We start from the raw sequence: 24,127 nt of genomic DNA on the forward strand, positions 1-24,127 counted from the left end.
TCGTTCAATCGCTCCCACGAACTAGTTCGCTCTTTTAGGTCTTTTGCTCATTTAGTTCAGCCAGACCAGTGACCACTGCGGTCGGAAAGATCGAAACGAATGGGACCGAATAGTGTCAAAATGATACGAATAGTCCACAGATAGTAACATTCCGGGTCGAAAGGTTGTAAGTAACCAAAGTTTAATATGAAAGTTAATGTTTTTGTGTTGCTCTGCTAAGTAGCTCTCGCTCTCGGTCGGCGCGGTCACACACTCGTTCTCGATCTAAACCGCTCCGATGTTATACTGAACTAAATGAGCAAAGACCGATTCTCAGAGCATGGAAAGATTCAGTTCATTTTGGTCATTGATGGGATTTTATTCCTAACAGTTCATAGTTCGCGAATGAATCAAGCCTACAGGGCCTCCACAAGATCCTTCCACGCCTTTCTATCTTGAACCACCGCCTAAGCCGCGTTCCAGCTCAGTCCATATTCCCTCAGCTCGTTCTCTACGCTCCGCCTCCAGGTGTGTACGGGGCGTTTGCGGGCCCGCTTTCCTCCTTGAGGCCGCCACTCAAACGCGATACTGGCGCTGTTGGTAGCTCCTCTTCGAAAGGTATGACCGATCCATCTCCATTTCCGCAGAGCCACTTCCTGAGCGATCAGAGGATTATAAGATGAATACACATTAATACACAATAATAAGTTTTAGGCTTAAAATATCAGCCCATAACTTAAGCTTCACCCCCTTGATTGTCAGCGCAGATAGGATAAAATAGGGATGACGACTACATAAAAAAAATGGCATTCTGTTTAGTCCGTCAGTTAGATCGTCCAAAAATACTGAACACATATTTTTCGCTTTCTCTAATTAATGAAAAAATGCAAAGATATAGAGCATCAAAGTTCCGGAGTAGGGGCTTGTGACGTCACTTGTAAGTAAAAGTTGTACCTAGGCTTGACGTCACGCGAAACTTCAACGCACTGTACCGTCGTCATATTTCGTTTCCGAGAAAAAAGAAAAATACGTGTCTAAAATTCTTTGATAATCTAACTGAGGGACTAATTAGGTTTTAAGATTATTAGGTATCATCAAACACATGTTATTTACAGATTCGGCCGCGGTCTGAAAACCCTAAACGACCTTCTAAAACAGGCCAAATCGGGTGCCGCAATAGCCAATGATGACATTCCTCCACCCGTCGCTGTGGGCCAAGCTCCCGCGCCCGCAGCGGAGCCGCGCCCGGCCCGGCCTGCACCCGCCATACCTGACACTCCCAGGTTCTATCTCGTTGTATACTGAATTACTGAATGACTTCCAGAAACTGCTCCTCATATTAATTTAGTTTAAGAATTGTAAACTAGATGGCGCCTCGTTTACACAAAGATAATTCTATTATTCTCGAATTTTAACAGTCTAGATCATTCGATCATTCGAAAGCATAGAAAAAATTACACACATCCGGTAAGCATCTATGGCTCAGTAAGTCGAGAGTGGCTAGACTGCTATTCCAGGTTTCAAGTACGATTGGAAGTGTAAATTTTGTTTTAGTTTCATAATTTGTAACACCAGTGAAGACCGTCTTTTACTCTTGATAAAAAAAAAACCTACACGTACCCTCAGCTCGCCCCCTCCGTCCGCTCCGCCGCCCGCGCTGCCGGCCGAAGAAGCCCCGACGCCGCCGCCGCGCCGGGCCAGCCTGCGCAGCCCCACTGAGCCCGCGGCACCCGCCCTAGATCCTGCTAAGCAGGAGGGCTTGCAGATCATACTTAGTAAGTCACTGCTTAGAATACTATACCTCGATGACTGAATTGCGTTTTCACATTATCCGATCCGATGTAGGACCGATATTCCATACATTACAGGCGCCATCTTGGATTTTTTCCATTGAAACCCTTCAGACATCCGATATCGGATTGGATAATGTCAAAACAGTCTAATAGCTAAATAATAATTTATAAAACAGGTTTTAAAACTGTGACATTATCTTTCATCCTATTATGATATATTAATTACTGGACGCTTTTTAGCGCACACTATTTATTTCATTCAAATACAGACATACATTAAACTATGACCAACTGGACACTACAATAAACTTAATTACAATTACAAAAGGTAATCACGGTCTATATCCCGGTCAATATAAGTTTAATTACAATTAATGTTTAATTTACAACATTATTTCGAAAATACATTTAAAGTTAAAAATTACCATTTATTTAAGATTGTTGTTAAAGAAATATAACTAATACCAATTTGTTTAAATACTTACTAACTAACTTATTCACAATCAAATCCCAAAAGATTAGACATTATAATTTAAAACTTTCACCTTCACTTTTTACTAAATTCTACATTTAAAACTATCATATTCACCAAATCCTACATTTGGAACTGTCCTATCCAACTCCTACTGATCAAAAAATCCCTCAAAAAACCATAATTTAAATCCTATCTAAACACACCATACTAAACCAACTAATGTCCCACAGAGCGCAAAGAAGAATTCAAGGCCGCCGCCCTATCAGCCAAACACACGGACAAACCACTGGCACTCGAATACCTCAAGGTGGTGAAACAATTCGACATGGTAGCTGACGCGTGGAAATCTGGCCAGGAGATGGATCTAAACGAGTTGCCGACGCCTGAGGCTATTGCTGCGGGGTTTAAGGCTCAGCAGAAGGGCGAAGACCAGACTCAAGGAGCTACAGGTAATTTAAAAACCATAGGATCCCTAGTAGTTCTTAGGTATTCTAGGAATTCGATGGAAAGTTCTCCTTGAAGTAAGTACAAAAGTCTTATACCCCCTTATAAGGGGTTTAGTGTTCTCATCTACTTGGACACACTCTGGTTCTTGGTTTCTTGTCTAAAGTATTGAAAGTCACAGAAATCAACAGGTAACCCTTAAAGTATCTAAAATCTCATGCTATTAGGCGGCGACTCCAGGTATATGTATAAGTATATTCTCGGGTTTAAAAAAGTCGATAGCGCGATGTAGAACGTTCGAATTTCAAACGACGTAGCGACCCAAGGTGGCGAAACAGTTCGACATGGTAGCTGACGCGTGGAAATCTGGCCAGGAGATGGATCTGAACCAGTTGCCGACACCTGAGGCTATTGCTGCGGGGTTTAAGGCTCAGCAGAAGGGTGAAGACCAGACACAGGTAACTTAAAAACCCTAGGATCCACAGTAGACCTAAGATATTCGACGGAAAGTCTCTCCTTGGAGTAACTACAAGGACCTTAATAGGACAAGCTCTAAGTTCTTGGATTCTTGTCCAAAGTATTCAAAGATATACCGGACCGGAATCTACATGTAACCTTTATAGTATCTAAGATTTCATGCTATTAGGCAGTGACTCCGGGTATATATTCTCGGGTTTCAAACAGCGAAGCTAATCATGGTCGTCACAGTTCAACGTATAAATCTGGATAGGACATAAATTAAGTGTTAACAACGCCTCAGATTATAATAGCTGCTGCTTTTATAACGGTTGCTGCCATGGGATCAGTGATAACCTGCTATAAAAAGTAGAATTACCATTATAGAACGGTCATTATTTTTATTTTTGACATCAGAAACTTCAATAAGAATGCTGTTAAAAAGATCTTTATTGAACATACCACAAGGATCTTCAAGGATTAAGCGTCACAAATGAACACAACACTTAATTTCTGTTTTAGAAGCCCCACCCGAGCGCCGGCGCCGGAAGCTCCCGCGCTTATCACGGCTACCACAATGGCGGAGGCACTCAAACAAAGGCTAGCTGGGTTCCAGGTATTCTGACATTTATACAGGTTGTCCTTAATCAACGCCAAAATGAAAAAGGGGTTGTTAGGACATCTCATTAGCTATCCACACGAATTTGACCTTACTGTTTTGTGTAACGAACGGGACAAAAGCGCGTAACGTTTATTGCTTTTTACCCGTCGTAGGGGCATTCCACGAGAATGTCGCTTACGACATGATTTTGCCTTGTATGGCAACTATTTCAATAAAATCCGTAAAACTCGAGAAAATACTGCCAATTTGTTAACTAATTCATTAAAGGTTGTCAGACACAACTTCGCTTTCTTTCTTCAGAAGTATTAGAAGAATTGCATGTTGTAAGCGAGATCCTCGAGGAATGCCTCTGTATCGAAAGTGACGTTATTGCCTATCGAACTAAAATTTACTTATGAAGTTTAATTTATTTTAGGAGCAAGAAAGCCAAAGCAAAGGAGCAGGGTAACTCATCAAAAGCGCGTCGCATGGGCCGCATAGTGAAGCAATACCAGGAAGCTATCAAACTACACGCGGCAGGAAAGCCGGTAGCTGTGGATGAACTACCACCTATAGCTGGATATGGACCTATACCTACTGATAGTGTAAGTATACACGTATAGTGCAGTGAACACGGAACTATATTTAGATAGAAGAAACAAGTTCATCTATTTGCATAGAGGCCGAGCGTGTCAGATTTTGTAGTGAAGTTGTTACTTGCCTGTGATTTTAAATATGTCTCAGGCTTTTGAGTGTTCATAATTTTTGTATTGTTGCAATTAAATATTACGTTACGAGGCATTTTTGAGCATTTCTTTTTGCCAATATTTTTTTTTAAATTGTTTTAGGGAATTTTAGGTCCATTGTACTCAGAATCACGAGTACTTTCAATCTCACTGGGAGACAAAAAGTGTCCCAGAATTTTCATACATTTTTGTTACCTTCCTCTTTTGTTTGTTACCCCATACAACATGTACGGAAAATGGTAACAAAATAAGAAAAAATCGTATGGGACAATTTTTTTAACTACTAGGATTGAAAAAGCTAGTAATTCTGAGTAGAAATAGTATTTTTCAAAAATATCACACTTCATAAAAGTGGCAAAAAAAAAGAAATTATGCTCTTTTAATGTTTTTGTCGCCCGAAAGCTGCAAGCTGCGATTAAAAACGGACAACTCAGTGGATTTTACTGAGTTCATTTGATACCCTAAGTAGATATGATTTGCTTGATCTATGGCATATATGATATCCGTACCTCACAAAAGCGGTACTCAACTTTTATAGCCTTCATAAAGTTACCGTTATATGATATAACGTGGTGACGGGTTAAGAATTTCACCACCCCCTTTCTTCCCGTGGGTGTCGTAGAAGGCGACTGTGGGATATGGGTTAAATTGTGGCGTAGGCGAGAGGCTGGCAACCTGTCACTGCAATGTTACAATTTCGTTTTCTGTCAACCCCTTATTTGCCAAGAGTGGCACTGAAACTTGAATAGTTTCATGTGTTCTGTCTACCCCTTCATGGGATACAGGCGTGATTGTATGTATGTATATAATATAATATTGAGTCGACGAGATCAGCACGGGTAGCATGGTCGCGCGATAGACGATAAAATATCAGGCCGTCCCTATCGCACTATTAATAAGTGCGATAGGGACGGCCAGATGTTTTATCATTTATCGCGCGACCATAATTGCCTGCCAGATGATCGCGGTCTAATGAGTGTGTTTTCCTTCCAGCCGCACGCCGCGCCCGCGCCGACGCCGACGCCAGCGCCGCGCCCCGCGCCCGCGCCCGCGCCCCCCGCGGCCCCCGCAGCGGCCGGGCAGGCCTCGCGCTACGACAAGCAGCTGGCGCTGCTACTGCACAGGCAGAAGGAGTTCCGGGAAGCCGCGCTCAGAGCTAAGAAGGCCGGTGAGTGCAGACACTACCCGTATATAGTACGACTACTTAAACTCGAAACCACGCCTGATGCTGATCCCAGCCGCTCTGCACCGACGACTCTCAGATTCCAAAAAGTAATTAGATACCCGAAACCGATAAAGCTTATAGAATAGGCTAGTTTCCTATACTTAAAATATTTTATGCAGTGCACGAAATAAAGCAATCAATGTATGTTATTTTTAATGTGTTTTTGTACAATAAAGAGTTACTACTACTACTACTACTAAAGCACCACAAAATTAGAAGAAAAATATGGACAGTGGTCACTTAGTTATATATTTAAACATAATTTCTATTTAATAAGTCAAAAATAAAGATATAAAGTAAATGAATTGACCGTGACATCACTGATCAGTATTTCAAAGTAATGCCATATTACCAAATCGTTTTGACAGTTCTTAAAAAGAAGCTGATTTGACTAATAGAAAACTAGCCTATTTTATTCTGCGACTCACTGTTGAAGCCTAGTTAGTCTGCAAGAATCCCATAAACGTGCACTGAAACTAGTTTCTAATTTATTAATTGATAATAATGAAACTTAGCCCTAATTCCGCTCCACTTTACTTCTAAAATCCACACATACCCAATTAATTCATTATAACGCCTAGGCCGATTTCGGATTCCGACGTTCGTAAACTCTCAAATAATTGACAATAACCTGCATGATTCCAAATCAACACTCCTTTTTTTTTTTTAAATACTACGTCGGTGGCAAACAAGCATACGGTCCGCCTGATGAAAAGCGGTCACCGTCACCTATGGACGCCTGCAACTCAAGGAGTGTCACGTGCGCGTTGCCAACCCATTAGAAACTTGTACACTCCTTTTTGCTGTGTTAAGTCAAAGACATATGTAACTCCGTATGTCTATATTAGTATTAGCGCCATCTATCTTTCTTAGACTGTAGCTAGACAGCTACAGTCTAAGAAAAGAACGTAGGTACCTTAAAATCATATAGAAAAAGGTACGGTGGCCTAGATGGCGTTGCACCTTTGGGGAACGCTCGGCTAGATGGCGCTAATACTAATATTTGACATTTTACCACATATCAAGCTAAGAATATGGGCTAAATTGTCAAAACTGAGGTTCAAAAGTTTTAAGCCTGTGTCGAGAGATGGCAGTCTATGCACTGTGGTTACATATTTTACTTTGACAGTAACTCTCTATAATACTTGATTCTCTTTGTTTGACAGTAACTCTCTATAATACTTGATCCTCTTTGGTTAAGTACACAGCAAAAAAAGTGTACAAGTTCTAAGGAGGGTTTGGGTTGCCGAAGACTCAAAGACAAAATGAATGACTGTAGCTTATCGGGGCTTACATGCATCGCTCGCCGCTGCTCATCAAAATCTCTCACTATTGTCTTCAATGTATGCCTCCACTTCAGCCGATCTTGTAGCGAAGTCTAAATACGATAATTGAATGTCACACTGAGAGAAAATACAACCAGTTTTCATGTTCGTTCAACAAGTTTTTTGGTTAAAATAGCGCCTACGTGCTCTTTGGTTCAAACAACAAGCTACTTGTCATTTGAATCGGCAATATATTTGAATCAACAAGTCGATTTTATAAAAACAACCTGACACATATTGTTTTAAACATACGTTTGGCTGATTCAAACGGATAAACCGCAACAAGTCGAACTTGTTAAATTCACAATACAATGCAAATTTCTCTCAGTGTACATCTTTGTAACGCTAGTATTCACGTTTCGTTCGCATTCCCTTATCATCTCAAAACTTCAGTGTTCCTAACAGGATCCAACTATGAAATTTTCATTATGTCACGTAGAAATTCAGGTAAAACACACACACTTATAAAACAAATGAATTAATAATTACCTTTATTTCATTACAGGCAACATCGAGCAAGCAAGGGAATACCTCCGGGCAGCCAAAGGGTTCGACGCAGTGATAGACGCGGCGAAAGGCGGACTTGCTGTCGACTTGAAATCTCTTCCACTACCGCCCTCGGCCAAGAAGCAGCTTGAGCATACGTGAGTAATATATACCCAGAGATTTTTCTCGTACGAACGAAATGACACTATTAACTTCTCTCCGATATTTAGTTCATTGAAAACTTATATTATGTTTTCCGGAACCTAAGACTAAGCGAGATCGACTTTTCAACCCCGAAAACCGATACAAATTTCGTTAGGGCTATTACCGAGATCGCCGTATACAAGAATTGTGAGTGTGTTTGGTAAAACGTCCCACTTTGTTGATTGCTATAAAGCCGCTTTGTCAGTTTATTCATATAAGATACAAGAAAATCTCGTCTTTATAGCAATCGACAAAGTAGGGCGTTGTACTAAACACACTCACAATTGCCCGTTTAAAGGTATTAGATAACGTATAAATAAAAACCGGCCAAGAGCATGTCGGGCCATGGACTTAAATACGTAACCCGATCACTTTCGCCACTGTTTTCCTTTTCATTTGCATAATAATGACTAAATTAATATACCTCGGGAACATAAAAAAAATCATAGGACATAAGGGTCAATTTGTCAGAACGTTGGTTCTGAAAGTTTTCATTCTGTGTCGATAGATGGCGGTAAATGTACTGTGACTAGAAAATATACTTTGACAATAATCCTATACATATAATAATCTGTTCTTTTTGTAGGTTTGACGTAGTAACAGCAGAGGACTGCACACCACCTGACGATGAACCCATGACCGGTTCAGACGACGACATACTATCCAGGCTACACAACCAACTGACCAGTCAGCTAAAACTATGCCAGGCCAATCGCGACCATAATAGGGCCATGGGAAATATTGCCGAGATGAATAGATTCGAGCATTTGGCTGTTAGAGTGAAACAGGATTTAGATGTCGTCACTGTTGCTAAAAGGTAAGAATATACACTAAATAATTGGATTCCATTAACTCTCAAATAGTCCTTACACCCTGGCGGGTGTTGCCGCTGCGTGTGTCCCATGATACGGGCAAGGGCAACATCCGCTCGGTGTACCTCTTACATTTCATTAAAGTGTCGAAAGGGCCTCTACGTGTTGGCTTCGGCCCCGCGCACGCCTCCCAAAGGTCCGGAATACCATTGTTCCGTGATGGGAAAGACATACAAATAATAAATAAATATTATAGGACATTCTTACACAGATTGACGGAGTCCCACGGTAAGCTCAAGAAGGCTTGTGTCGTGGGTACTCAGACAACGATATATATAATATACAAATAGTTATATACATAGAAAACATCCATGACTCAGGAACAAATATCTGTGCTCATCACACAAATAAATGGCCTTACCGGGTTTCGAACCCGGGACCGCGGCTTGGCAGGCAGGGTCACTACCGATTACGCCAGATCGGTCGTCGAACTGAACACTTTATTACTGGACTATGACAAAGGTTCTTGAGAAATAAGTCTAAACTAGGCATCTTGCGAAAAGTCTGAATATGCAGTTCAGAAGATATTCTAACCAGGCTTCACAACTGGCCAGTCAGCTAAAACTGTGCCAGGCTAATCGCGACCATAATAGGGCCATGGGGAATATTGCTGAGATGAATAGATTCGAGCATTTAGCTGTGAGAGTCAAACAGGACTTAGATGTCCAAAGGTAAGAAATTTTTTATGAATTATGATACACAATTTAACGTCCACATCCGACTACAGTACTAACTAGTAACAACTCCAAACTAAGGACAAGAAATGGAATATGTATTTCTTTAAATAAATATTGTGGGGACACCTTACACAGATCAATCTAGTTCTAGTCCCAAACTAAGTAAAACTTGTACTATGGGTGCTAGGTGACGATATACACACTTATATAGATAAATACATATACACAGACATCCATGACTCGGGAACAAATATCTGTGCACATCACACAAATAAGTGGTTAACTAAAAGATTTGCAATAAATTGGTTCTATGGTACACGGCACGGCAAAGTCTGTCTCGTGGAAATGGAAACCCCACCGTAGAAGCACAGACATAAGCTTATATCTTAAATTAATAGATAAGTGAAAATAAATTTATATCTTAAATAAATAAAAATATTTTTTTTATTATTTTTCAGTTTAAACCAAAACCCTCCCAAGTTCCATTACGAATCGCGGCAGTTCGCTGTGGTGCAATGCAATACGGACCTTAACGAGAACGACTTGGAGCTCACAATCGTGCGCGGGATCGCGTACAACGTGCCTAACCCTAAGGAAGTCGACACATATGTTAAATTCGAGTTTCCTTATCCACAAGTAAGTTTATAATAGACTTGGGGCAAAGAGGATCGAGTATTATAGAGACTAGAGAGTTACTGTCGACGTAAAATGTGTAATCACAGTGCATAGACTGCCATCTCGCGACACAAGCTTAAAACTTTTGAACCTCAGATTTGACAATTTGGCCTATATTGTTAGCTTGATATGTGTTAAAATGTAAAATACAGTAGAACCCGCTTATAACGATTCTGAGGGGACCCAGCCAAAAAAGCGTATTATACGGGAAATCGTATTAAACGTGAAAAAATTGTCATTTTTAATCGTAAACTTTGAATACGGTCATTTTTTCTTGGAGCGATAATGCTTTTCTTCTTATTTTTGACATTTATTTTTGAGACTGAGCCAAAGATGGGACAAATAATTCAGAAACTCAACACCGCAGCGAAGTGTATGTAGGTACGAACTATCACACTAACCGCTGAGTTAGGACGACAAATTACAAATTTATCTTTACGGGTGGCGGTGTCGCCAGAATCGCGTAATTAGTACATTACAATTAGTTCCGATTTTTGTCACCCGCATAAATAAAGTTGTAAAGTAATGCAAGGTGGGTGGTTTTAGATGGTGTATTAAGCGGGGGCGCGAGTCGTATTAACCGTGAAAAAATGTCTGAAAACAAGTCTCAAATTGTAGGGACCGGCGTAAAATGGCGTAATATGCGGGAAATCGTATTAAACGTGATCGTTTTAACCGGGTTCTACTGTATGAATATTAGCCCCATCTAGCCGAGCGTTCCCCAAAGGTGTGACGCCATCTAGGCCACCGTACCTTTTTCTCTAGGGCTTTGAGGTACGTTTTTTTCTTAGACTTTATCCGTCTATACGGAGTTACAGATGCCTTTGACTTAGGGCCAGTTGCATCAACCACATTTGACAGACACATCATCGTCACGCAGCAGACGTCTATGGAACTTCCCGTTAATAAAATTCAACGAATGCTTTAACGGTGACAGGCGGTTTGATGCAACCGGCCCTTACTCTAACATAACAATAAGGTCAATCGATTTAACCTATGTTATTTTGACCAGAGGATTAACTCCTCGTATGCTTTTTCCGAAAGCACAATACATTTTTTAGTCTTTTTTATTAAATACTAGCTTTTGCCCGCGGTTTCGCTCGCGTTAGAAAGAGAAAAAGATTGCCTATGTCTTTCAACTATCTCCACTTAAAAAATCACGTCAATTCGTCGCTCCGTTTTGCCGTGAAAGACGGACAAACAAACAGACACACACACTTTCCCATTTATAATATTAGTATGGATGTCAAGATCGCTTTTTCATTGATCAAATTTCACATTTATAAGCAGTGTATGTATGTACAAAAAGGATTGAAATGGGAACTGCTTCAAAATAATTCAACGTTTGTTCAATAGATGGCGCTACAGAACGCAAAAGAGAAATGTCGCATTCGACCTAAAATATGTTTACGAGGGACGTGTTTTAAGTAAATATAATAAACTGAAATAGATACCATAAACTAAAGAAAAAAAAAGCGATCAAGCCCATTGGTGGCGAAGCTGGAAATCGAACTCGGGTCTCCAGCTATCGCGGCTGATATACCGGGTGCCCGGTAATTAATGGACAACCTTTTAACCACCAAGAGGGCTTTTCACACTTTTTAAAATTTTAAGTAGTATTAAAATTTTAAAAAGTGTGAAAATCTCGAAAACCAGGCGACTTTTACTAAACCTTAAAGTCGATTTTCTGGACCAGTATAAGGTGCCCTCTTGGTGGTTAAAAGGTTGTCCATTAATTACCGGGCACCCTTTATATACTCGTAGTAGTGTTACTACCTAAAAAAAAACAAATCAAAAAATATTTAACAAAATAATTTTATTTGTTACAAAATAATTTTATAATATTTATAATTTTAATTAAATATTGGAATTGGAATATAGTGATGGAATACATAATTTCCATCTTTTATTTGGGCCATTTTATTCAAAGTTGTCCACCCCGAAAAAGTTGATATGAAAATGAAACCGATAGAAATTTATTAAAAGCTATTTTTATAGATTCTTTAATAAATAAATTTATATAAAATATAGAAGGTTCACTTGAATTTTAAGTAATTAATGAAAAAAATATGTTTTTGTTGAGTTGAGGAAAAGCGAGTGTTCCGTTCCGCAACCAAATTTAATCGCAGATAATGTAAATATAAAAGGTTTGGGAATTTTACAATATGTTTATTATTCATTCTAAAATAACAAATTGTACGGGCCAGTTAGTCCGTACACTTGCTTGAGATGGTTGAGTGCGTTGAGAGATGATGAAGAGATGGAGTTATGTTATACTGGTTTATTTCACCTTAAAATGGTTACACTAGGCAACTTAATTGGCAGTTCCTTTAGTTGATGATTATCGTAAGAGAGCTAGGTACGCACTAAATTTACCTTTACTTAAAATAATAAATTACGGCTCGGCCTTAAGTAGGTTGCAGCGTAAACGGAAAAATGTGCAGTTGCTAGACTGTACATGCTGGCAACCCCAAAAGAAGAAGAGAGAGAGAAAGTTAAGATAAATTTCAACAAGAGGAAAAGCCATTACAAATAAATCAAGAAATCCAATTAATCAAAGTCGAATGACACGTTGTCCTTGGTTGCGAGGCGACGGCTCGGGCGTGGCGCGAGGTGGCTCGCTGGTCTCGCACCGGTTTGTGGTTGTGGCTGGCTTTTCTCTTCTGGCATCGGTTGAAGTTCGATATCCTCGTAGTGTGGCCTTACTGATTGTAGTGAGCATTGTTTGCGCTTCTTTAGCTTGCACAGATCGGGATAGCATCTTCCCACTCCCCAAAAGACAGCAGCAGATATGACAGCGGCCAGCAAGACATAGCTGATAGTATATTGATGAATATCGTGGGTAGTTAAAGTTGTTTGGAAACCTTGTTCCTTGTTCTTCTGGAACTGTATTCTATTATCCACTTCTTCTACATCGGTGTCCTTGTGTTTACGTTCAGTATGGTAAAGATGTGGTATGTTGTGGTAGGTCAGATTTGCAATCCGATTAATGGATGATGTTACTGAGGGCACGTTTATCTCATAGCCCATCTTCATCTTGCTGTTGTATTGGTTTAGTGAATGTATAGTTAGGTATTTAGATTGCAGTATGCAACCTTGTGCTAAAGTGACTATCCCGGATGACGTCATAGTGTGTGACGTCACATCTTGTTCACATATGGCTCGTAGCGTGCAGGTATCGCAGCAAATGGCAAGCCAAGCGTTTGGTGAGTGCAACTCGATCCAGGCGTTCTGACATGACGTATGCGCTACGTCACATGGTGTACTCGTGCGATGACTTATTAGTTTTGCTTCGCATGGAATGTTTTCATTGTGAAGGTTAAACACTGGCAAGTTTTTGTTGCATATGAAAGTTTCTAGTTTCAACTGTACGCATTCTTGAAGGTCCTCTTCTTTAAAGGATATGTAGGTATTTTTCTGCAGGTTAACGGCTATATAACGGGCACTTGTTTGCACGATGACAGTGTCTTGAGTTGTTTTGACGGGCAGCGGTATAGCACGATGTAACGTATAGTCTTCATCTGAAATTAGAGGAATGTGAAGTTCGAAGAAGAAATAAGTGTCGGTGACTCGAGCTTTAACGTACAGTAGTTTGTAGAGGTCCTTGATGTCTTCTCGTATGTTGTGAACAGGTAAGGATATGGTTCTTGGCAGCTTGCCAGCGATAATGTTCATTTGCTCGATTAGGCTGACCGGCGTCACAAGGTGGACGTCGATATGGCCCTTGTAGACATCAGTTAGGGTGTTGAATAGCATTTCCTGCATGTTCTTTAGATTGTTGATGAGTAGGTAGGCTGATAGTGAAGCCGAATTAAAGTAGCTCGTGGCCATGGCGATTTCCACTGCTGACTCAATTTTTGCTATGTTGATATTCGTTTCGTTCATGAAGGTCTCTATAACGTTGAATTGTTGCTGGATGTTAACTTCATTTTTCTTTAGCACCTTGTTTTCTAGTTCGACGATAGTTGTTTGATTCTTGATGAGTTCGAGTAGGTAGTTTTCATTGTCATGTACGGCTTCTATGTCGTTTTTGTATTTTTCGGCAAAACGTTGATCCAGGATTCCGAATAAACTATTAGCTAAGTACCCAACCCCGTCGGCTAGTCCTCGTTTCTTCCTGTCGGTTAGATGCTTGTGAGGGGCGAGCAGCATAGAGTTGTAGTATTGCAGGAGATCCATTTCGTGGTACAGTTGGTTGAGAGTAGTTTTGCAATATCTTGGGTCCGTCTTCGCACACCAGTCTTCCACCCCATGTAGGTATGTTTCAATGCGACGAACTCCTTCCCAATAGTTAGTTAGGTTGTAATACATAAGTAATGTCCATTTATTATGTATTACTTGTACCTTGCCGATTATATCATAATATATCGGTCGCTCGGGTTCAAGGTTCGTAATATGTGCCGACGTCGACGCGCTGGCGGCGTGCGACCCTGATATAGCGCACATGGTTATAAAAGTTGTAAACAATGTTACGAAGGATAGCTTGGCGGTTTTATTTCTTCTAGGATATCTTGTAGATTTCTTAGTGTTGCCTCGTTCAGATTCGTTGTTTTCTAATGATTGCTCAGTGTGGCTTGTCGATGGCTTGTCCTCGAGTTCAGCCCTTGGTTTCATCGGCAAGGGTGAAAGTTTGACAACAGGACGCTTGAAAGTCCCGTTTTGAGTTTGTATAGTTGTTACGCGAGTTAGGCCGTCGCGCCCAGGGTGAACCTCTACGACGCGGCCGAGTGCCCATTTTGCCGGAGGTAAATTGTCCTCCTTTACAAGAACAATGTCATCCTTTTCAATATTTTGAGTTGGTTTGTTCCATTTGCTTCGACGCTGAAGTTGAGTTAGATAATCATATGACCAAGCTTTCCAGAATCGTTGCGTCATATGTTGAATAAGCTGCCATCTGCGGCGCAGATCGATGTGTTTGGTGTCACTGTAATCCGAGTGCGGCAGTGACAACGTAGCTGACCCGGTCAAAAAATGTCCTGGAGTTAGACAGTTATAGTATTCATCGATGTCTTCTGTAAGAGGACAAAGCGGTCTTGAGTTTAGGCAAGCTTCTATCTTCGCCAGCAGAGAGATAAACTCTTCGAATGTAAGTTTCTGCTCCCCAAGGACTCTTTTTAGGTGATATTTCAAGGATTTCACGGCGGCCTCCCCAATTCCCCCACCACTAGGCCATGCGGGAGCATTGAAGTGCCATTCCACTTCCAGTTTTCCAATTTCATCAAAAAAGCTTGAGTTTGACAGTGTTTGCTTGAATTGTTCAAATTCTTGACGTATAATCTTCGATGCGCCGATAAAGTTGGTGCCGCAGTCAGAGTAAACATGTTTTGGCGTGCCTCGGCGGGCACATAATCTCTCAAAAGCAGCCAAAAATGTTTCAGCGCTCATGTCCGAAGTAAGTTCTATGTGTACAGCCTTCGTGGCCAGACACACGAAGATAACTATGTATCCCTTCGATGTTTTCACACCTCGCCCTTTGTTAATTTTGACTTCTACGCTACCAGTGAAATCTACACCAGTGTGCGTGAATGGCCTTGATGGGATAGTTCTTTGCGGGGTAAGTCCGCCATCAGCTGATGGGTGGTTGACGGCTTGAATCGGTGGCAGCGAACGCAATGTTGCAGTTGATATTTTACCGCCCTGTTGCCGCTTATGATCCAGTAACGTTGTCTTATGTAGTTAAGGGTTAGGCGCGCCCCGCCATGTAATGTTGCCCTGTGCCCGTGATGAATGACGAGATGAGTCATACGCCCTTTTTTGGGTAAGATAATTGGATTTTTCATTCCAGAGGGCAAGTTAGAGTTATTCAACCGTCCGCCAACCCGAATCAATTTCCTTTCGTCTAGGTAAGGCTTCAGTTTGTATATGCAGCTGTGGGTTGGAATAGGTTTATTTTTAAACAGTAGTTTATATTCGTCAGGAAATGCCTCCTTTTGTGCGCAGCTGGTTAAATATTCATTTGCAGCGATTAGCTCCTTAGTAGTTATATAGTTGGTGTCGGCTTTCTGCTTACGTCGCAAGTTTGTAATAAATCGTAATATCCATGCGGTGATTCGTATTACTCGTGATAGCGAGCTGTACTTTTCAAGAAGGTCGTATATGAAGTGTTTATCCTGCTTTGTGGTTAGGGTTGCTTCTTCGGTTTTCAATGCGCCGATGTTTGTAGCAAAAAGACAAGTCAAACTTTGAGCATCATTTTTCGGGCTAGTTTCGGGAAGAGACGGTCCGTGCCACCAGAGGTCGAGGTTGACTAGTTTGCTTGGATACACGCCTCTCGAAGCACAGTCACTTGGGTTGTCCTCAGATTTAATGTAATGCCATTTGTCTGCCGGTATTATTTGCTTGATCTTTGCTACTCGGTTCGCTACGTATTTTTCCCAGCGTGATATATCTCCTTGCAGCCATGCGAGAGTCACCTGAGAATCACAAAACGCTTTAATAGTTATGTCGTAATTCTTGTATGCTTCCATAACCTTCTTCATTAGTTGAGACAACAGTAGGGTTCCGCATAATTCCAATCTTGGAAGAGTAGTTTTTTGTGATATGGGGGCAACCCTAGTTTTCGCTGCTAATAAAGTTGTGCATGGCTTCCCGCTTTCGTCTCTAATGCGAGTGTATATTACACAAGCAAAAGCCTTCTCACTTGCGTCCGAGAAGCCCAAAAGCTCGATTTGTTTTGATGTTCCGCCGATCCATCTGTTAATTTTGATTTTTCTTAGTAGTTGCAGCTCTGTTTTTAACTTCAGCCATTCCTCTTGAATGTCGCGTGGTAGAACTTGATCCCATGAGATATTGCTTGTCCACACTTTCTGAAATATTAGCTTGGCGGTCACAGTTACAGGGCTATACCATCCTAATGGATCATATAGACGAGATATCTCCGACAACAGAGTTCGTTTCGTTAAGTTAGTTGAAGGCTTATTGTTTAGATTCCAGTTGAGTAAAAAAGTGTCAGAATTAGGGTTCCAGCCAAGCCCTAAAGTTTTCATAGAATCTTCATGTTTGAAGTCAAATGTTTGTGTGGAAATTTGATCTTCGCTTAGATTTTCAAGTAGAGTTGGGTCATTTGCCGACCATTTTCGTAAGTTCATGCCTCCACCTTTAAGTAAGTTTATTAGGGATTTTTGTAGTTGTATTGCTTCCGCAATTGAATTGCGGCCGCTGATGAGGTCATCAACATAAAATTCATTCTTCAGCGCTTCGGCGGCTTCGGGATATTTATGACCGTCGTCCACAGCCAATTGCTTGAGGGTTCTTGTGGCTAACCATCCTGCACATTTTTGGCCGTAGGTTACTGTGCAAAGCTGGTATTCCTGAAGGGCTTCAGAGGGCGAGTTTCGCCATATTATCTTCTGGAGATGCTGCTGGTCTTCAGAGATCCAAATGCATCTGTACATCATTTGAACATCAGCACAGAAGGCATATTTGTAGGCTCTCCACTTCAGAATCAATGCTTGGATGTCCCCTTGTAGGTTAGGGCCCTTTTCTTGCAGGCTGTTTAGGCTGTAACCGGAGCTTGTTTTTTGAGACGCATTAAAAACAACCCTTAGCTTCGTACTGATGGCATTTTCCCTTAGCACCCCATGATGCGGGAGGTAGCAGTCCTGGGATGAAGTTGAGGCCGAAGGTTTCATGTGTTCTAAATCGGCATATTCCTTCATGAATTCCCTGTACATTGCGGCCAGTTTAGGTTGTCTTTGTAGTTTGCGTTCCAGTTGTAAAAACTGTGAGACCGCAATTTGTTTAGAATTGCCCAGTTTTTTTTCGTAGTCCGCGCTCAATGGCAATTTCACAATGTATTTCCCATCGGAGCCTCGCTGGACAGTTTGCTGGTAGTAAGCTTCGCATTGGTCGTTAAGAGACGTATTCTCCTCGCTTTGGGTGATGTCTTCGGTTTCCCAAAACTTGGCAAGTTCCTCCAGGTTAATTAAAGTTACATGGCAGCTAAGTGGGCCATTCGTTGCGAGTTCCCCGCTAATAATCCATCCTAGACGGGTCTGTTGGGCAATCGGAGCCAATCTTCCACCCCTAATTACGCCATCCATAAGAGCGTCAGCGTAAACGTGCGCCCCTAGCAAGAGGTCTATAGGGCGCGACACGTTGAAGTCGGCATCCGCTAGTTCCAAGTTTTGTAGGTGCGTCCAGTTCCCTTTCTCGAATGTGGAGTTGGGAAGGTTCCTAGTTATTTTTCTAACAATGAATGCTTTAGTTTGGAATGTATAATCGGATTGCAAGGACTTGCAGGTAAGCTCTGCCTCCCCTTTGCAGCTTAAAGTTCCGATTCCAGTTATAGTTCCGTTGAGTTTCTTCCTGGGTAGTTTCAGTAGTTGCGTGGCATTTTCAGTTATAATGTTAAGTTGTGACCCCTGGTCTAGTAGCGCGCGGAGCGTAATGTATGTTCCATCGCTAGCTTGAAGTTGAAGTTGAACCGTAGTTAGCAATACTTCCACGCCATTCGTAGCTATATGATGGCTGGATGCTTGTTGAGTTGAATTTGAAGTTGATGGCTTAGATTCAAAGTTATTTTTTCTAAAATTATAAGTTGTTTGTTTCTTGGCCGTATTATTGTGCAATAATGAATGATGTTGCAAGTTACATTCCTTGCACGTTTTGTTGGATCTGCATTCCTTGTCCCCGTGACTAAACAAGCAATTTTTGCACACTTGCAGTCTTGCGACCGTGTTGTTTCGCTGAGTTGTGTCTAGGTCGAGAAACTTCTGACATTGCATCAACACGTGCTCCCCATTGCAAAGAGGGCACTGACCGTAGGTCGCGTGATATGTCTTGGAATTATTCTTGAAATAGTTGAAGTTATTGTAGTTAGTTTTCTTGGCCTGATGATCCTTGTTGAAAGTTTTGATGGGTGCTGGCTTCTGCTGCGAGTTTATATCCTTTTTGGAGCTTTTCATGGTTTCGTAAGCCATGAATTTGCTTTCCAAAAAGAAAAGAAAGTCGTGTAAGACTGGAACTTCCCTGTGATCTTGAAGGTCCCGTACGTAGTCGCTGTGGGTGGTGGTGTCTAGTTTCAAAGTCATTAAATGAACAATAATAGGATCCCAGGTCGTAGTATCCAAGCCAATATTGTTTAGTCCACTCAGACATTCAGTTATGACGTCATGCATTTTCTTCAGATTGTGGCCGTCCGGCTGCTGAATGTTAGGTAAATTCAGCATGGTGTTCATAAATGAAATAAATTGAAGACGTCGGTTATCGTAACGCTGGTTTAAGATATCCCAGCATGATTTATAGTTGTCGGCATTTATTGTCAGATGCTGGACCAATCTTTCCGCTTCTCCGCGAAGCTTAGTTTTCAGATGCTGCATTTTTTGCGCCTTGTTGATAGTTGGGTTATTGTGGACGGTTTCTATGAAAAGATCTTTGAAAGAAATCCATTGGTTATAATTTCCTGAGAATTCGGGTATTGAGATGCGCGGCGCCGATTTCTGATAGTGTAAGGTTGACCATATCTTGCTGTTGAGTTCCTTGCGCATAGAATCGTATCTATTTTCTATGTCGGTGAATATTTGGTAGTAAGTTTCGTGAGAACCCTTGAGCAAGCCGTCTATTTCCCAGTGTTGCTTGTCGATTTCCGTCCATTTTGACTTCAGAATGTTAAGATTGTCCTCTAGTTCCCACTTTTCGCTGTTTACGCCGACATTTATTTTTGACATCGCTCGATCGATTGCCTTGAAGTTGCATTCTTGTTTGTTAAGAAGTTGAATGACGCTGTCCGAACCAGATTCCATGTCTTCCAAAAAATCTGTAAGATCAAATCTGACTGTGCTCTTCGCGTCAGTTAGTTTTTGCATCAAGTTCAGCATGTCCGCCTTAGTGACGTCATACATAGCTTTAGTTTTCGTGTAAATATCTTCCTGGAAGTAGTTAATGTTCTTGTCCTCGATTTCCTTTTCAAGGACCCCATGTTGGTTCTCGAAGTCACCCCATAAGGCGTCGAGAGAAGTTATCCGCTTGGTTAAGTAGTCACGAGTTTTCCTGCCTGCCGAATCCTTTTTGTAGTTGACACACAATGCCTTGATGTTCTCAAAGCAGGTTTGCTGTTGTTGAAGTTTAGTCATGATGAGTTTGTCGTTAGAAGGAAGTTGAAAGTTGATCTTGAAGTGAGTTAAGTTGTTCAAGTTAGGCTTGACTTTGTAGTAAGTTGAGCCTGAAGTTGCTGTTAGTTAATTTGAAGTTGCACCCCCGCCGGCGTTTTTTCAAGCACCCCGACGGCAGATAATTAGTTGCTAGTTTTGAAGATCCAGATTCCTGCGCGTCTTCTGATCCTCGTGTAGTTGATGACTGTATCACCGGTGGTTCTGTGTGGCGTCCTTTCCTTCCACAGGTAATCAGAGCTTCTGCACTTTAAATACGATATTTGTGCCTTCTCAATTTTACTGGGGAGACCCGCTTGTGGGAGGCCAGCAAACCGATTCACTATCGTACTAAGTAACAAAAACACTATTACCTTTTGAGATTCCAGGACACGCAGAGGCTCGAAGGACCATTTAATGTACGGGCCAGTTAGTCCGTACACTTGCTTGAGATGGTTGAGTGCGTTGAGAGATGATGAAGAGATGGAGTTATGTTATACTGGTTTATTTCACCTTAAAATGGTTACACTAGGCAACTTAATTGGCAGTTCCTTTAGTTGATGATTATCGTAAGAGAGCTAGGTACGCACTAAATTTACCTTTACTTAAAATAATAAATTACGGCTCGGCCTTAAGTAGGTTGCAGCGTAAACGGAAAAATGTGCAGTTGCTAGACTGTACATCAAACTAAAATTAAAATACAATAATGGATTACAGTCAATTTATATTACATGTCATTTCCATATACTCATTTACAGAATATAATGGATTTTCCAATAAAAAGATTTTCAATTGGCGTTCAAAAGTTTCGTCAGATGTTTCTGTTCGCAATTTCGCGGGTAGTCGTTCGTAGTATGTCGGTCCAATCACTCTCGGGTTCTTTACTGAAAGCGCCATGCGACGCGGCACTGTTCGCAATCTCCCTGTGGACCGAATTTGTTTCCCGGAAACTTCAACGCGCTTGAACATCGAGAAATTGTTTCTCACAAACATTAGTACTTGGAAGAGGTAAAGTGAGTAATGTGTCATTATACCGTTCTGTTTGAAGAGCTCCCTGCACGGATGTCTAGTTTGTACTCCGGTTAGTAGTCGTACCGCTCGTTTTTGAAGGATTAAAACTCGCTTCGCATCCGTGGAGTTTCCCCAAATCAACGTCCCGTAAGATATTAGCGAGTGAAAATTTGAGAAATATACAGCCTTCAGTGCTTTTCTCGATATAAGCGGCTGAAGCTTCTTAATGGCGAAGACCGCACTACTCAACTTGTTGCATAACTTGTCAACATGGCACTTCCAGTTAAGATTCGAGTCGACCGTAAAACCCAGGAATTTGCTTTCGAAACACAATGGCATTGGACCGTTTTCAATACATGATGGTGCTTCAGTGCTACGGGCCGAAAAAATCATCACACTGGACTTCGCGACGTTCAGGAGCAAACCATTCGACGAGAACCACGCCTGAAGCTGTTCACATGCCTCACTGATTCTTTCAGCCAACTGTTCGTGATTTTGGGCCCTCACTACAACTGTCGTGTCATCCGCAAAGAGTATAGGAATGCCGCTCGTTATTGCTGAAGGCAGATCATTAATAAATAGCAAAAATAACGTATTGCCAATCGCAGAGCCCTGTGGAATACCCAAGTTGACATGACCCATATCCGAGGTGAGTACTTTCCCATTCGTGGTCAGTTTCACCACCTGCTTACGGTCCGACAGGAATGACGTGAACAATTTAAGAGCAGAATCTGTAATACCGTACATGCTTAGTTTAGTTAACAGTAGGTCGTGGTTAATAACATCAAATGCTTTTGATAAGTCACACAGAATGCCTGCCGTCTTGTGCTTCTCATCGAGGCCTGTGATAATGTTGTCAATGATCTTGTGCGCCGCCATTGTAGTTGACCGGTTGCGTCTGTATGCGTATTGCTGATCAGTAAGTAGGGCATGTTTTTCTAGATATGTCATCAGGCTGGAGGACAGAATGGACTCCACTATTTTTGAAATAGTGGGGACGATAGTGATTGGTCGATAGTTGTTCACGTCATCCCTCTCACCCTTACCCTTGTACACAGGACAGACTCGGGTATTCTTAAGTACACTGGGGTATTTACCGCTCTGAAACATAGCATTTATTAATATTACTAATATGTCAGCAATAATTGGCCATATACTTAAAATAATGTTTAATGACATGTCATAAACGTCAATAGTTGTGCGGGTTTTTAACATTAATTTTATTGTATTGTCCAAGTGGTCACGTGATACTACAGGGAGATTGAATTTTTGTAAAATAATATATTTGCTTAAATATTTACTGACATATCCTTTAGACATTTGCTCATCGCTATTTATAACATATTTTGTAGCTATATCAATAAAATGTGAATTAAATGTATTCGGAATTTCTTCGTAAGATAATACGGCATTTGAATCTTCTCGTTTCAATGATATGGATTGGGGCTTTGTTTTTAATCCAATCTCGTCGTTTACGACTTTCCATATTTCTTTTGATGGATTTTTACTTTGTGCTAACCTGTTTTGAATAAATGACTGCCGGGCACTTAGTGTCTCGGTTTTAATAAGTTGTGTGTAGTGGTCAATACAGTCAGATATTAACTGGTTATTAGGATATTGTCGTCTTATCTCGTGAAGATCTCTGTGCTTTTGTATATATTCGTGTAATTTGTCAGATGCCCACGGAATAGGTGATTTCTTTTTTATTCTCATTTGTTTTACTGGGAAATGTAAGTTTATATAAAATGTCAAAATATTAAATAGTTTATTAAATTTGCAGTCAATGTCAATAGTATTATCATATATAAAATCAAAATTATAATTTGAGATGTTAAAAAAGAATGAATAAATAGATTCATGATTAAATAATCGGCGTTCAATTATGTCAGTTGTTTCGGTATTTTTCCTCGTTTAATAGTGATAACAAACTGTTGCGCGTTGTGATCACTAATTGCAGTATCCACTGACGATACTCTAAGAAGCTCGCGCGAACAATTTGTTATTCCACAGTCAATGGACGTCGCGGAGTCGGCTGTTACGCGAGTCGGAAACGTTACGGTGTTTACACAACCATAGCTACTCAATACGTCATCGACTTGCTGCCTTAATCTATTGTCCGAGTTGTAATCCACATTTTGATCGCCAACTAAAATAAACTTTTTATTTTCGTCAGAAATTTTACACAATAATAATTCTAGCTGTTCTAAATAGATGTCAAAATTGCCATTACATGTTCGGTATAATACAACAATAATCAATTTATTACTAGGAATTTCAATAGCCGTAAATTCAATGTGATATTGAACGCATAAGCTATGTAGGTCATTGCGTTTTTTATAGTGCAACCCGTCTCGGATAAACAGTGCTACCCCGCCATGGGCGTCGGCGCGCATTCGACAGTAGCCGTTCGCGAGTGCATACCCACATATCTTCACGCGTTCAAGCTCATTTTTTCGACACCAAATTTCACTTAAACCCAGAATATCCGGTCGTGCGTTATATAGTAATAGTTCTAATAATGATGTTTTACTGCAAACAGATCTAACATTTTGGTGGATGATTATTAAATTGTGTTCTATTTTGGTTTGGATGCGCTCAGGTGTTCTTTGGAGTTTTTTGGATGTACCATATTGAAAAAACGTACCCTGACACCATCTGGCAATTTGCTGCATATTACGTATTTACCCGCAAATTTGGTTTCGGAAGGTGGAATGAGAAAAAGTTACCCCTGAGTACGAGCTACTTTGATGCGTGTTTGGCGGCAACTGGCAAATGCAAGATGGCGGTATTGAGTAGTTTTAAATTAATTTTGCCAAGCTGAATAAAATGCTACCAAATGTTAGGAACTTTCTTTTAGTTTTAACAGTCATTCTGCGGTTTCGGAATGGAAAATTCCACAATTACCAGATTCCGTCTCGGCAAATTATACTTAATTTTAAATAGTACGTTTATTTATTAACATGAAATATTTTATAACATAATAGCGTATAACTCAATCTTTTCAAATTATGCCGTCATCAATATTTAGTACAATTAGTTATAGAATAAAATCCATAACAAAAACGATATT

At 40.8% G+C, this 24,127-nt stretch overlaps 1 protein-coding gene across 1 annotated transcript in view; it reads left to right on the forward strand.

The window, feature by feature from the left end:
- Positions 1 to 24,127, forward strand: part of LOC125227078 (coiled-coil and C2 domain-containing protein 1-like) — a 34,894-nt gene that overhangs the window by 2,222 nt on the left and 8,545 nt on the right. The window contains 9 exon segments of the mRNA XM_048131270.1: positions 1,095 to 1,262; positions 1,606 to 1,754; positions 2,478 to 2,690; positions 3,669 to 3,756; positions 4,170 to 4,353; positions 5,488 to 5,662; positions 7,550 to 7,688; positions 8,321 to 8,551; positions 9,742 to 9,919. Coding sequence (XP_047987227.1) covers positions 1,095 to 1,262; positions 1,606 to 1,754; positions 2,478 to 2,690; positions 3,669 to 3,756; positions 4,170 to 4,353; positions 5,488 to 5,662; positions 7,550 to 7,688; positions 8,321 to 8,551; positions 9,742 to 9,919 — 1,525 coding nt within the window.

This window comes from Leguminivora glycinivorella, chromosome 6 (assembly GCF_023078275.1).
Source record: "Leguminivora glycinivorella isolate SPB_JAAS2020 chromosome 6, LegGlyc_1.1, whole genome shotgun sequence".
Taxonomy (NCBI): domain Eukaryota; kingdom Metazoa; phylum Arthropoda; class Insecta; order Lepidoptera; family Tortricidae; genus Leguminivora; species Leguminivora glycinivorella.